The 15,356-nt window shown below is 44.7% G+C and overlaps 1 protein-coding gene across 5 annotated transcripts; it reads left to right on the plus strand.

Moving 5' to 3' along the window:
• The first annotated feature begins 858 nt into the window (after positions 1 to 858).
• Positions 859 to 13,885, plus strand: ZNF621 (zinc finger protein 621). 5 transcript variants are annotated; one of them, XM_053600546.1, is made up of 5 exons: positions 859 to 1,426; positions 1,924 to 2,001; positions 7,846 to 7,999; positions 9,123 to 9,227; positions 10,354 to 13,885. In XM_053600546.1, exons 2-5 carry the CDS (start codon positions 1,978 to 1,980, stop codon positions 11,412 to 11,414), a joined length of 1,344 nt encoding a protein of 447 aa, XP_053456521.1. In that variant the 5' UTR covers positions 859 to 1,426; positions 1,924 to 1,977; the 3' UTR covers positions 11,415 to 13,885. The 5 variants fall into 5 exon arrangements, with proteins under 5 accessions (XP_053456521.1, XP_053456519.1, XP_053456522.1 ...); XM_053600544.1 differs by having other exon boundaries at positions 9,120 to 9,227; positions 10,354 to 13,884; XM_053600547.1 differs by having other exon boundaries at positions 7,873 to 7,999; positions 9,120 to 9,227; positions 10,354 to 13,884.
• Positions 13,886 to 15,356: the final 1,471 nt, after the last annotated feature.

Genomic DNA, 15,356 nt, shown 5'->3' on the forward strand with positions numbered 1-15,356 from the left:
ACTCCTGAGCTCAAACAATTCTGTCTCGGCCTGCCAGAGTGCTAGGATTAAAGGTGGGTGCCACTGTGCCTGCCCGAGTTTTCCTTTATTTTGGGGTGTGATATCTTTTACTCAGCATAATTATTTTGAGATTCACCCATGTTGTTGCATCTATCAGTAGTTCATTCCTTTTTATTGCTGAGTAGTCTACTATATTGGTATTTCCACAATTTGTTTATTCATTGACCTGTTGATGGCCATGTGGGTTGTTTGTAGTTTTTGGCTATTACAAATAAAGCTGCTGTAAACATTTGTGTCCCAGTCTTTGTAACAATATATGTTTTCAATTGTCTTGGATAGACGCCAAGAACAGAATGGCTAGTTCATTAGGTAGGCGGGTAACTTTTTTTTGAGACAGAGTCTCACTGTGTCGTCCTCAGTAGGGTGCTGTAGCATCTCGCTCACATCAACCTCAAACTCTTGGGCTTAAGCGATTCTCTTGCCTCAGCCTCTCACGTAGCTGGGACTACAGGCTCTTGCCACAACGCCCGGCTATTTTGTTGTTGTTGTTACAGTTGTCGTTGTTGGTTAGCTGGCCCAGGCCAGGTTCGAATTCGCCAACTTCGGTGTATGTGGCTGGCGACATAACCACGGTGCTAGGGCGCCGAGCCAATCACCATTATTTTGATTGTTAAATGAATCTGTCCTAAAAGGGCAGATGGAAACCACGGTTCTTCTGAAGGTTTCCCCGGCCAGTACCCAAGCAGGATCTTTAGTTTGGGCTTTTAAAAAGTAACACACAGACACCCTTCTCCACGCCTCCACAGCCTAGATGACCCGCGGAGTACGACAGCTGAGGGGCCGTCAGTTAACAAGGACCCGACTTGTGCCTAGAGGCCAAGGTTTGGGTAGAGCTAGGACGCATCAGCGCCCTGAGTGCCCCGCCCGAAGTTGTACCTACGGCTGCCGCAGGCCAAAGGACGATCTTACAAAGCCACGACATAGGAGCCCGCTGCAGCAGCCGATCCGTTTCTGCTCCGCGGGGCGAGTCACGCGGGGCCGGGCCGCGGAGACCACAGAGACTGGCGGCCTCCGGGACGCCTAGAAGGGCCCGCCTGCGCGCCCGCCCTTCCGGGTCGGCGTGGAATTACTAGCTTCTCGGTGATCCAAGAGGAAGAGCGTCGTTATAACCGAGTTCTGCGTGCCAGGTCCATCCGTTGTCGGGCTCCTCGCCGCCAGAGACTGGTGGCTTGTCACATCCCTGCCCCTGAACTTGGTCCTAATGGCGGCCCGCCTGTCCCTTGCTCGGAGCTTGGGTATTTGGGCCTCGCCGAAGCCGCCCGAGGTGGCTGCGCGGCCTTCTAGCACCCAGGCCCACCTGCTTACTACGGCAGCGCGATCATCTTTTCTGCCCTAAAGAACTTGTTCTGACAACCTCCTGCGGCCGGTACAGACGTTTCTGATGTTTGGGGTCACCTTCTTCCCGAGGAGGAATGTTAAGATTCCTATTGTGTCGTGTCCGTTGAGAAATGGCCTGGCTGTTGTGTCACCCCCTGAGACACTGAGTATTTTAGCCTTCAACCGCATTCGGCCACTTGTGTTCCTCCTCATCAGAGGCACTCTTTTTGGGTCAATGGTTTCATCCCTGTAAGCATTCTGTAAAAAGTTCTATTTGTACAGACCTAATACGATATGGACCGGGTACTTTGATCCCTCAATTTACTCTGTTTGAATGGGCTCAGACAGCCTTGGGGCTGAGCAGGCAGAACAGTTGGAAAGAACAACGCGGGCCTTTTGGGGTTGTCTGCGGAAGAACAGCCAGAGGGGGCCTTGTAGAGTCTCTGACCATTGCTGGAAATGTGGAGACTGGGCGGGCCACGGGTTGCTATGGGTGATGCAGAGCAGGGTCCATGGAACATAATGGCTCTTCTGTTATTTCCTAAGGATCCTGCTTTTCCAAACCCAGAAGACAGTGCTTAAAGGCAGGGGACATCAGCCATGCTCCAAACAACTTGGCCTCAGGTGAGCTGAGCTCCCTTTCAGTCTTTTTTACTTAGATTAGTTATCAGGAAAGTTCTAACTTGACCTGGCTGTGGTTTTCCCTTTCATTTTACCTGTAGGGCTATCACAGATACTAAGTGTGTGGTGGGAGAAATAAAAGTTTTGTGTATAGAGTGTGGTGAACTTGGATATGTAGATATAAGTGGAAGAAAGGGAACCCAAGCCAAGAAATTCTTCCTGAATGTAGAAATCCAAATCGTGTTCTAAAAATGAAAGTCACCTACTGAAACCAGAGAAGTTCTTCATTGAAGAGATTGTCTTGCATATTGTGGGTGTATCCCAGAGTGATCAACACTTTTCTTTCAATATGTATTCGTTTTTTTTTTTTTTTTTTGTGAGACATAGTCTAACTATGTCACCCTGGGTAGAGAGTTGTGGCATCATAGCTCACAGCAACCTCAAACTCTTGGGCTTAAGGGATTCTCTTTCCTCAGCCTCCAAAGTAGCTGGGACTACAACGGACTACAACCCCTGGCTATTTTTATTTTTGTTGTTGTTGTTTGGCAGGCCCAGGTCGGGTTTGAATGCGCCAACCCCAGTGTGTGTGGCTGGCACCTAAGCCGCTAAAGCTTACAGGCACAGAGCCTCAATATGTATTTTCTAAATGCTAGTTGTAAAGGCCCTGAAGTTTGATATACTCTAGAAACAGGAAGAGGTCAGAGAAAGTGGTTCAGTATGAGGTGGGAGAAGTAAGCATGGGTATTGTAGGTCATGGTGAAGACTTTGGTTTCTGTTCTGGTTCATTAGAACGGCACTGAAGAGTTTCAAGGATGGGGATGACATGGTTGCATTTATATATTAAAAATATTTTTCTAGCCCTTTATGGCAAATTGGTGTGGTGGAAAGGTGTGAGTCAGTTAAGCAGATATTGAAGTCTTAAGATATTGTGTATTCTTGGCAGTGCTCAGTGGGTATGGCACCAACCAATACACCAAAGGTGGCAGGTTCGAATCCGGCCTGGGCCAGCTAAAGCAACAATGACAACTGCAACAGAAAAATAGCTGGGCATTGTGATGGGCTCCTGTAGTCCCAGCTACAGACAAATGTCAGGCACTTAAAAAAGAAATAAGAAATGGCCAATAGGGTGGTGCCTGTGGCTCAGTGAGTAGGGCGCCGGCCCCATACACCGAGGGTGGTGAGTTCCAACCTGGCGCTGGCCAAACTGCAACAACAACAACAACAACAACAACAACAACAACAAAATACAGTGTGTGGTGCCCCATGATCGCATTAATGTACACAGCTATGATTTAATAAAAAAAAAAAAAAGCCGGGCATTGTGGCGGGTACCTGTAGTCCCAGCTACTTGGGAGGCTGAGGCAAGAGGATCGCCTAAGCCTAAGAGCTGCAGGTTGCTGTGAGCTGTGACGCCACAGCACTACTGAGGGTGATAATTTGAGACTCTGTCTTAAAAAAAAAAAGAAGAAGAAGACATTAAGGATTCTTTTAATTAATTAATTATTATTATTATTTTTTGAGACAGAGTCTCACTATGTCGCCCTTGGTCCATCCACCTTAGCCTCCCAGAATGCTAGGATTACTGGCATGAGCCACCGTGCCCAGCCTCTACGCATTTCTGTTGGGTCTCTTCTTTTTCTTTTTTGAGACTTAGTCTTACTCTGTCACCCAGGGTAGACATAGTGTCATAGCTCATAGCAACCTCAAACTCTTGGGTTTAAGAGATCCTCTTGCCTCAGCCTCCCAAGTAGCTGGGACTATAGGTGCCACCACAACACCTAGTTAATATTTCTATTTTTTTGTAGAGATTGAGTCTTGCTCTTGTTCAGGATGGTCACAAACTCCTGAGCTCAAACAATCCACCTGTCTTAGCCTCGCAGAGTGCTGGGGTTATAGGCATGAGCCACCGCAGCCAGTGCTGTTAGGTCTGTCTATTCTTAGCCATTTTTGTATGGATTACATCTTATTTTCTCTCATATTTTCCAATTGCTTATGATGGTATTTAGGAAAGTAAATTTTGGTTTACTTATTCTATATCTAGATAACTTAGTGAATTATCAGTTCTAAATATTGTCAGTTTTTTTTCTTGGTTCTTTGGTATCTTTAGGCAGATAGTTATTTCATCCTCAAGCAAAGATACTTATATTCGTTTCTTTCCTGTATTTATACTTGTTTTCCAGTCTTTGTAGAAAGTAGAACCCCTAAAAGAACAAAAAAAAAAAAAAAGCAGAACCCCAGCTTATAGTAAATCATCAGCCATCAGCTGTAGTGGATATGCTGTCGGATTTTATTGTTAAGGTGGTATTTGCTTTTGGTTTCTCACTCTCTTCATAAATTAAAAAAAAAGTTTGTTTATGGTGAAACCATTTTTGAAATTAATTCTTTTAGCAAATGTATATTAAGCATCCAGTATATGCCAGGTACCATTTATGAGCAAAACAGAATCCTTGTTTTGTACATTATGGTGGGGGAGATAGACAGTAAGCAACAAAATATGTCAGGTGATGAGTAATACTGTGGGGAAAAATAAAATAAGGTGTGGTAGATAGGGACCTCCACAGGAGGAGCAAAAAGATGTCCAAAACCCGACTGCCTCAAAATGGTCAAGTTTCCCTTTAATATTAGGCATTTTTTAGGACTCATGAAACTTAAGGCTGTTTCATGGCAGGCAAGAAGGATAGTTTGGAAATGAAGGGGTTGATGGTGGTAGGCTGGGAGAAGAAATTTGTGAGAGAAGCTCTGGAGATGTTAGGGAGTGAGATTTGACTTGCCATAAGTGAAAGTGAAATTCGGTTTTATCTATGAGCCTGTGGTTGCTGTCCTCAGAAGCCTTTTTTTGTTTTTGAAATGGACAGAGTCTCACTCTGTTGCATCAGGTAGAGTGCAGTGGCAACATCATAAGTCATTACAAACTGAAGCTCCTGGGCTCAAGCCATCCTCCTACCTCAACCTCCCATGTAGCTGGACTACAGGCATACAGGGTGATGCCTGACTAATTTTTCTATTTTTAGCAGAAAAAGGGTCTTTCCAGGCTGGTCTTGAACTTTTTTTTTTTTTAATTGAGATAGAGTCTCACCTTGTTGCCCTCGTAGAGTGCCATGGTGTCATACTTCACAGCAACCTCAAACTCTTGGGCTCAAGTGATTGTCTTGCCTCAGCCTCCCAGGTAGCTGGGACTACAGGCTCCTGCCACAATGCCCAGCTTTCTTTCTTTCTTTTTTTTTGGAGACAGAGTCTCACTTTGTCACCCTTGGTAGAGTGCTATGGCGTCATAGCTCACAGCAACTTCAAACTCTTTGGCTGAAGCGATTGTCTTGCCTTAGGCTTCCTAGTAGCTGGGACTATAGGTGTCCGCCACAATGCCTGGATACTTTTTTGTTTGTTTGTTTTTAGCAGGTCTGGGCTGGGTTCCAACCCACCAGCCCTGATGCATGTGGCTGGCACCCTAACCACTGAACTATGGGCACCAGTGGTCTTGAACTTCTGAACCCAAGCCATCCTGTCGCCTTGGCCTCCCACAGTGCTAGGATTACAGGCATGAGCTGCTGTGCCTGGCCTTCTCAGAAGCCCTTAATGCTTGTTGTCGAAGCAGTAATTACTCCCAGAACCTCATGATTCAGTGTGTGGCTTGGATTATTGGCACACACTATTTTTGAGGACCTTTTGGATGTTATCATTGCCCAGTTAAAGGCTAGCTCTCCCTTTAGGAATAACTAGATTTGAGGATGGGTGTGTTGGCTCATGCTTGTAATCCTAGCACTCTGGGAGGCAAGGTGGGTAGATTGCCTGAGCTCAGGAGTTCCAGGCCACCCTGAGCAAGAGACCCCGTCTCAAAAAATAGCTGGGCATTGAGGTGGGCACCTGTAGTCCCAGCTACGTGGGAGGCTGAGGCAAGAGTTTGAGATTGCCATGAGCTATAATGCCATGGCACTCTACTGAGGGCAACAAAGTGAGACTCTTTCTCAAAAACAAAAAAAAGAGAGAAATAACTAGATTTGGTCTTTTTTTTTTTTTTTCTTTTAGTGTCTCCTTTAGAACTGAGTTCCTAAGTTATTCTTGTTTGAAAGGACTCTTATAAGGACCTATGTGTAGAGCCAGTGAAGCTGCTGTGAGCCGTTTGAGTTGCCAGGATTTATCCCTGGTGTACTTTTCTTCCCTCCTTCCTTCAAGAGTAGTTAGTTACATTCCCTTCTTTCTGTGCTTACTCTAGGACACAGGCTGCTTAGGGGTTACTGGAGTCAGAAGGTGACATGCTAGAGTTAGGCACTTGCCTGTAGCCCCTGTTGTAAGTCGTTGCATTTTCAGTGGTTGAAAAGAACAAGGCTGACTGCCCAGGGTAGTGAGAATCTCCTTGGAGGTGGACTCGTCTGTGGAAGGCATCGAAACAAGATGGTGCACAAGTCATGAAACCCCTCCCAGCTGACAACCTAGTCTCTGTGGTCTGCACTATCCTAACTGTAGAAGCCAGTAGGACACTATCTGGGACTGTTCTGGGGCATTATGGATTCAGATTTAGAAGCTCCACTTTCTAGGGTAGAGTGTGCAGTTTTGAAAGAGGTGACCATGAATTAGGGGACAGGGAGAGCCCCTGTGGCCTGGAAGAAGTATGGTAAAGGTGGATTGAATGGTAATTTGGGGAGTTGGGGAGTTTGAGAAGCTGTTCTCCAGAGATGGGGCAGCACCAGGTTGTGGTGAAGTTCAGGGCTTAGCCATGTTTCTGGAGAAGTTTGTGAGCCCAGTGTGGGAGACAGCTTGGCATGTTGAACCCACGTTTGTTGTTGGACAAATCTATTGTTGAAGTCCCAACTCTACCAGGTCCTGGCTGTGTAATCTTTGGCAAAGTAGTTAATTTTTTAAATTTATTTTTGTGAGACAGGGTCTTGCTTTGTCACGCAGGATAGAGTGCAGGGATCTGATTATAGCTCACCGAACTCCTGAGTGCGAGCAATCCTCCTACTTCAGCTTCTTGAGTAATTGGGACTATAGGCATGCTGCCTAATCTTTTTATTTTTTAATTATTATTATTATTATTATTATTTTGAGACAAAGAGTCTCACTGTGTTGTCCTTGGTAACATAGCTGGTGTCGCAGCTCATAGCAACCTCAAACTCCTGGGCTCAAGTGATCCCCTTGTCTCAGCCTCCCAAGTAGCTGGGTCTATAGGTGCCCACCTTAATACCTGGCTATTATTAGAGACGGGGTCTTGCTTCTATTCAGGCCAATCTGGAACTCATGAGCCTAGGCAATCCACCTGCCTCAGCCTCCCAGAGTGCTAGGATTACAGGTGTGAGCCACAGTGCCCAGCCAAGAGCCAGTTTTCTGATAAGGCAGAAAGGTAGAAAAGAGAAATTTGCAAAATACTGGGGCTGTTGGTGTGTGCTTGTGGATGATGTTGATGAAGATCAGAGACAATATATGTGCAGGGAACAAATGGGGCTGTGTGTGTGCACTTTTGATGTGTAGAGACAGGGTCATTGGTAGCTGTCTGGTACAACTGAGGCAAAGAAAATAAGATGATAGGATTATAGAATAGGCAAGGGTAAGAGGTACCAGAGGGATAGATCTGTGAAGCCAGGAACATTGGGATTGATGCAGTTACGAGGGAAAGAGCATCTGATGCTGAGCTATGAGTTTAGACAGCAAAGCTTTGGGGCCCCAGAGCTGTGCAGATGGGAGAGTGGTGGGCTCCCCATTTGAAAGTGGGAACACTGACAGAGATCTGGCCCCTGGCTGAGGTACTAGGTGCTGTTCTTGCTAGAGGAGACCTCCCAGGGCCTCAGAGTTGTGGATTCAGGTAGGTTTATCCCTCCCTGCAGCTCAGGCTGCCCTTTTCTGCTTCTTACCCAGAGCTTGAGCAGAAACCTGTTGTTTCAGGAGTCAGTGGCCTTCGAGGATGTGGCTGTGTACTTCACCCAGAATCAGTGGGCAAGTCTGGACTCTGTGCAGAGGGCCCTGTACAGGGAGGTGATGCTGGAGAATTATGCGAATGTAGCTTCCCTGGGTAAGTTCTCTCTTAGTGATAGTTTGATATCTTCCAGATCTTTGGGGATTCTTTTTTTTTTTTTTTTGAGACAGAGTCTCCCTCTGTCTCCCTGGGTAGAGTGCTGTGGCATCATAGCTCACAGCAACCTCAAACTCTTGGGGTTGAACAATCCTCTGGCCTCAGCCTCCTGAGTAGCTGGGACTACAGGAGACTGCCACAATGCCTGGCTGATTTTTCTATTCTTATCAGAGGTAGGGTTTCTTGCTCAGGCTGGTCTTGAACTCCTGAGCTTAAGCAGTCCACCCACCTTGGCCTTCCAGAGTGCTAGGAGTATAGGCATGAGCCACTGTGCCTGGCCTGTTTGGGGGATTCTAATAACCCTTAGGTTTGATACCTTTAAAGGAAGTTCTGCAATCACCAGCCTTCAAAGATGCTGAGTAGGGAAATCCCTGGTTCCCTTTGCCTTTGAAAGTAGACTTGCATATACCCCCAGGGAAGGGTAAGGTTCTGGGTCTTGAGGGGAAGCACTCTTACTGGCCTTGTAGGTGAGCCCTTCCAGTTTTCTGTGGATGTTGGTTGTCCCCTCTGAGGAGCGGTGTTCTAGGCAGCAGAACATACATCATTCCCAAGGGAGTTTCTATCTAAGTCAGAGCTGCATTGCAACTTTTCTTTTTTTTGTTTTTTTGTAGAGACACAGTCTCACTTTATGGCCCTCGGTAGAGTGCCATGGCATCACACAGCTCACAGCAACCTCCAATTCCTGGGCTTAAGCGATTCTCTTGCCTCAGCCTCCCGAGTAGCTGGGACTACAGGCGCCCGCCTCAACGCCCAGCTATTTTTTGGTTGCAGTTCAGCCGGGGCCCGGTTTGAACCCGCCGCCCTCAGTATATGGGGCTGGCGCCCTACCAACTGAGCCACAGGCGCCGCCCTGCAACAGTTCTTTTTGAGGAGAATCAGACCTCCCTGGCTTCATTGTGGAGCAGAGTTTGGACCCCTTCCTTGGAACCCCTTGGTAGACTTGATCTCCTGGGTGTTCTAATTTTCTCTCAACTTGCCCAGTGGGCCTGGGCTGGGAGAAGTCTCAGGAACAGCCCTGGATGTCTGCCTTCAACTTGTCTTTCTTTCTTTCTTCCTGAAGTAGGGTTTCCATTTCTCAAACCCATTCTAATCTCCCAGCTTGAGAAAGGGGAAGCACCATGGGGCCCAGATCCCTGGGACACAGAGGTTCTGAAAGGCATCATTGCAGGTGAGTAAGAGAACCTAGCCATTGTGTTTCTTCTTTTGTCTTCATGGTTTACTACTTGAGAAGTATTTCTGCTGCTGTAGAAACAGCACTCCCTGTCATTTATAAGGCAATACCCAATGCACTCTGACCTCTCACTGCCTTCTTACTTCGATCCAGGAAAGACTCCCGTAAGAGTGCCTGGCCCCACACCATCTGCACATTTATGTGCTGTCCTTCAAAGCAGAAGCACTGCGACTCAGTAGCCCCTAAACCACTTCTTCTTGTCTCACTTAGCGGTGGAAAATTTTAATTTTATGTCATTTTTCATTGCAAAGAAACTTTAAGGAAAATGTGATTCTGTGGGTTAAACTGATGTATGTGTGCCACAGCTATGAATTTTATTTTTAGCAATGAAAATAATGGCTTTAATTTTGCCTTTTTCGTATCTCAGTCACTTAAATGCCCCATTTGTCATGATCTTTAGGTCTGCATTGTATTTGTCATAAATGAGACCATAGAGAGAAAGGCTCAGAATATTCTTCTCCCATAGCCCCAGTATACACACACAGAGCACCTAAAATTAACCTGACATGGCTCACCAGTCCTGGAAGGCTTTGATAACTTGGACTTCCTTCTCCTCTGGAGGGAGGTCTCCAGGCTGTCCTTCTCATGAGCACTGTGATTTTTCTTTTCTTTTTTTTTTTGAGACAGAGTCTCAAGTTGTTGCCCTCGGTAGAGTGCTGTGGCGTCATAGTTCACAGCAAACTCTAGCTCTTGGGCTTAAGCTATTCTCCTGCCTCAGCCTCCCAAGTAGCTGAGACTACAGGCGCCTGCCACAACACCTGGCTATTTTTTGTTGCAATTGTATAGCTGGCCGTGGCCGGGTTTGAACCCACCACCTTTGGTGTATGTGGCTGGTTCTGTAACCACTGTGCTACAGGAGCCAAGCCTATGTAGAATATTTTAAATTAGAATTACTAGGGCAGTATTTAGAATTTGGGGTGACTTCTTGGATCATTTTTTTCCTGGTTTGTGTTTCTCAGCCTCTGAGACCTCTTGCAGTGCTAAACCTGTTTGAGAAAATTAAGACACTGAATTGTGTTTTCCTTCTAGTTCAGTAACTGGGAACATTGGTTTCTCTGTTCAGATGGTGAGTCCTGGATCATGAATGAAGAGCCAATAGTAAAGCAGGAGGCTTCTGAAGAAATAGAGTTGCACAGAGCCCCAGTAGGAGGACTTTGCAGAAACAGTTCTCAGTACTTTGATTTTAAAAGCAAGGCAGTGCGGCAGACTTTTAGTCTAAATCCAAATCTGATACTTCGAGGTGGAATGAAGTTCTATGAATGTAAAGAATGTGGGAAAATCTTCAGATATAACTCAAAACTTATCCGGCATCAGATGAGTCATACTGGAGAAAGGCCCTTTAAATGTAAGGAATGTGGCAAAGCTTTTAAGTCCAGCTATGACTGTATTGTACATGAGAAAAACCACATTGGAGAAGGGCCCTATGAATGTAAGGAGTGTGGCAAAGGTTTGAGTTCCAACACAGCCTTAACTCAACATCAGAGGATCCACACCGGAGAGAAGCCCTACGAATGTAAGGAGTGTGGAAAGGCTTTCCGTAGGAGTGCTGCATACCTTCAGCATCAGAGATTGCACACAGGGGAGAAACTCTATAAATGTAAGGAATGCTGGAAGGCTTTTGGTTGTAGGTCCCTTTTTGTTGTCCATCAGAGAATACATACTGGAGAGAAACCTTACCAATGTAAGGAGTGTGGCAAAGCCTTCACTCAGAAAATAGCCTCCATACAGCACCAGAGAGTTCACACTGGGGAGAAGCCTTATGAATGTAAGGTGTGTGGGAAAACCTTCAAATGGTATGGAAGTTTTGTTCAGCATCAGAAATTACATCCTGTGGAGAAGAAGCCCATCAAGGTTCTTGGGCCCCCTGTGGTCGGTCCCCAGTGCCCCTCTCTGGCCTTATCTCCTATTCTTCTCCAGGGGTCATGCTCTGCTCCAGCTGTGGCTGTGCCTTCACTCACCTTTCCACATACTGTGCTCATTCCTACCTCTGGGCCTTTGTTCATGCTGCTGCCCACATCTGGAATACCTTCTTCACCCACCCAAATAGTACATGTCTTCCAGGGTCTTACTCCCACTGTGAAGCCTTCCTCTATTATTCTGACCCCTTCTTTTCACCCCACATGAGCTTTATCTCGGTGTTCCTATGGCTGTTACCCAACAAATCTTCAAACTAATTTACATTGCATTTGTATTTTTCCCCCACCTTACGTTTGTTACAACTCTTTCAGCATAAACTTCATTGTAATCTATATACATTTAAAGATTGTATTTATATAATATATTCTCTTCTGGGTAGAAAATGGAAATACTTAACCTTTGCGTTGGTCACTATCATCCTTGAGCAGTGGTGGCTATATCTGCATCATAGGGTTGTTGGGGTGTTAGAAGTGCTGAGAGGACACTTTTGTTTGTTAGGGGAGTCTGGGAAAGAGGACATCCCTGCACTAGGACATTGTGATTAGAGAGAAGCAACCTGGAAGAAACAGGAGGAGGCATGCAAGACCTGTGGGAGTAGAGAATTAGAGAATTAGGATAGGTTTCCAACAATGAACTTTAGAAATCAATGCAGATTGTTCAGTGAGCCAGTGGCTAGGAGGTGTGTTTATAGAGCTGAAGTTGTGTTGCCCTTGGCATGGATCATTGAGGATTCTACATATCTATGCAAAAAATGTGAAATAACAGTAAAAAAGAAAAGTATGCGTTGATAGCAATCATTTATGTGATTGATAGCAATTGTAAACAATCATGTAAGGTATTTTTCCTTGCTCTTGATATCTAGATGTTTCTTTTAACTTTTATTTCCTAAGTAAATCTATGCAAACATGGTGGCAGAGCCTGGTGTCCAGAGTGTCCAGAGAAGTGGAGTTCCTGAGCACATTGCATCTTCTATTTTCTTTTGGAAATATTACTGAAAGATAAAATCAGCATAAATATAAAGTAAAAATAGTTCACACACAATTTTTAAAAACTCCAATGTGAAGCAAACTAGAGACTAATACTTCTTGAACTTGAATGTGCTTAAAATGTATCTTGAGGGCTTCTTAAACAGATTCGTAGGTCCTTTCCACAGAATTGCCACACTGCAGGGCTCACAGCTCGGTCCTCCCAAGTACTAGTATGCCGACTCACCTGGAGGCTGCCCCTGAGACCCCCTGAACATGTGTGGGTCACGGCCTCTCCCTCCTAGGCAGCAACATTTCCATTCTGGATTTCCTTTCTCGACCAGAATTGCACAAAGCCTGCATCATATCCTTTTCTGAATCTAGTAATAGTTCTATAAATCTATACTTTTAACAGAAAATGCCTATTTGTAGGAATATTTTTCATGCCAGTGGATGTCAACTTGCCCTTTCTTTTTTAGAAACACAACTGATCCATGAAATGAAAAAGTCTAGATTTCAGTATCTGAGAAACCTAAAACTGTAACTATTCCTTAGAGACAAACTTAATTCTAAAATAAAGTGATGGCTTTCTTAACAATAGTGAGACTCGTGATAGTTGGAGACACGTTGGTGAACCCACTAAACAGATTCATTCATTCTCTTCCTTTTTTGATATATGAAAAGACATTTTATTACTGCTATTTTACTATATAACATATTAACAAGTATACCAGATTGCATTTTCTGAAACGGCAAATGAGGCACAGTTCTCTGATTCCTTGGAGAACCTCAGTATCATCTGTCCTTTGGAGGATTCAGTTTCTTATGACAAGTGTGATACTGTCCATGAGGATACCAGTGGTGCTTAGTAGTAAAGAACATTTTGCTAAGTTGTTCTATCATGGGTCTCTGCTCAGGTGTTCACTTTTCATTATTCACTGTGTTCTTTTCATTATTACGCACAGAATCTGGTAGAGGGATAGATTTTGTATGTTCATGTGGGATGTCTGCAGAAGGATGGTAGCATGCTATCATCCTGCCATCAGATGTCAAAGCAAGCTCTGCTTTGTAATTATAGTCATCTGGTAGAGAAGAGTATGTAGATTTATGGCAAACAATATAAAGCTCCATTTTGGATTGGAAATAAACACTTCAGGATAGTTCTCTTTGATATCACCCATTTACTGCTGCTATGGCCAAGACATTTTTAAAGAAACATTCCTTTTAAAATCTGCTTCTAGGCAGACCAGTTTTCATCCCTCAACAGCTCCTCCCCGTGAGGCAGCCATTTTGTTTCAATCCCATTCATTCTCTTAAAAATATTTATTGAAGCTGAATCCCAGCACTCTGGGAGGCCAAGGCAGGTGGATTGCCATGAGCTCACAGGTTTGAGGCCAGCCTGAGCAAGAGTGAGACCCCCATCATCTCTAAAAATAGCCAGGCATTGTGGTGGGTGCCTATAGTTCTAGCTACTTGGGAGGCTGAGGCAAGAGAATGGCTTGAGCCTAAGAGTTGGAGGTTGCTGTGAGCTATGATGCCATGGTACTCTACCAAGGGTGACAAAGTGAGACTCTGACTAAAAGAAAAAAAATAAATAAAAAACATATATATATATGGATGCTTACTATGTGCCAGGCACTGCACTGCGACTAGGGATGGAGTAGTGAACAAATCTTCACCCTCTTAGGTCTTTTTTTTTTTTTTTAAGAGACAGAGTCTCACTTTGAGCCTAAGAGTTGGAGGTTGCTGTGAGCTGTGATGCCATGGCACTCTACCAAAGGTGACAAAGTGAGACTCTGTCTCAAAAAAAAAAAAAAAAAATATATATATATATATATACACACACACACACACACATATATATATCTGTACGGTGCTTACTGTATGCCAGGCACTGCACTGCGACTAGGGATAGAGTAGTGAACAAATCTTCACCCTCTTAGGTCTTTTTTTTTTTTTTTTTTTTAAGAGACAGAGTCTCGCTTTGTCGCCCTTGGTAGAGTGCTGTGGTATCACAGCTCACAGCAACCTCCAGCTCTTGGGCTTAGGTGATTCTCTTGTCTCAGCCTCCCAAGTAGCTGGGACCACAGGCACCTGCCACAACACCCGGCTATTTTTTTTGTTGTAGTTTGGCCGGTGCTGGGTTTGAACCCGCCACCCTTGGTAAATGGGGCCAGCGCCCTACTCACTGAGCTACAGGCACCGCCCGACCCTCTTAGGTCTTATGATCTTTAGAGGGAGATAGTGCAACAGATAGTTGGACACGTTATAATTTTGGTAAGCACTTGAAAGAAAGGTGTGCAGTATTGTTAAGAGAAGCCAGTGAAGAGAAGTTAAGGGACAAAAGCAAAGGTCTGGGGTAGGCAGGCACATGGCTTACTTAAAATATTGAACGATGTCTAGGGTGGTTGGGGCAGTGAGTGAGGGACGCAGAAAACAAAAAGGATGACAGGTTATTTTACTAGTCCAACTTGCTTGCCTGTTACATAGGGATTCTTTAAGATCTGTTTTAAAGCAAATGAATGTGATCCCAGGAATACTTTTACCCAAACATTTTATTTTGAAAGTTGTTAAACCCATTGAAAAATTGAAAGAGTGGTACAATGCGTACCTGCATACCTTCCATCTAGATTCAATTAACTCTTAACGTGTTTTCACATTTGTGCTTTCTTTGTTGTGTATGTCCACGTATGTATGTACTTATCGCTTCCTAAATCACTAGGAAGTAAGTTGCAGATGCCACTCCACCCCTAACTTCTTCAGCTTTATCTCCCGAGAATTTTAAGGACATTTTCCTACATTAGCATGTTACCATTCTCACACCCAAGAAAATGTACCACCAATTTGGTAATGTGGTCGTGTCGTCTAATTTACAGATTATAAAAAAATTTCCCCAAATGTCTTTTTTAAAGCTGCTCCCCCCCATTCAAAACCCAATCCTTAGATTTGTTTCTCTCTCTCTCTACTAAATATTTTTTTCTATGGGCTTCTTTAAAAAAAATTTCAAAATAGGCCAGACACGGTGGCTCATGCCTGTAATCCTAGCACTCTGGGAGGCTGAGGCAGGTGGATTGCTTGAACTCACAGGTTCAAGACCAGCCTGAGCAAAAGCAAGACTCTGTCTATACTAATAGAAAAACTGAGGCAAGAGGATCACTTGAGCCCAAGAGTTAGAGATTGCCGT

The sequence above is a fragment of the Nycticebus coucang genome, chromosome 8 (genome assembly GCF_027406575.1).
Source record: "Nycticebus coucang isolate mNycCou1 chromosome 8, mNycCou1.pri, whole genome shotgun sequence".
NCBI classification, from domain to species: Eukaryota; Metazoa; Chordata; class Mammalia; order Primates; family Lorisidae; genus Nycticebus; species Nycticebus coucang.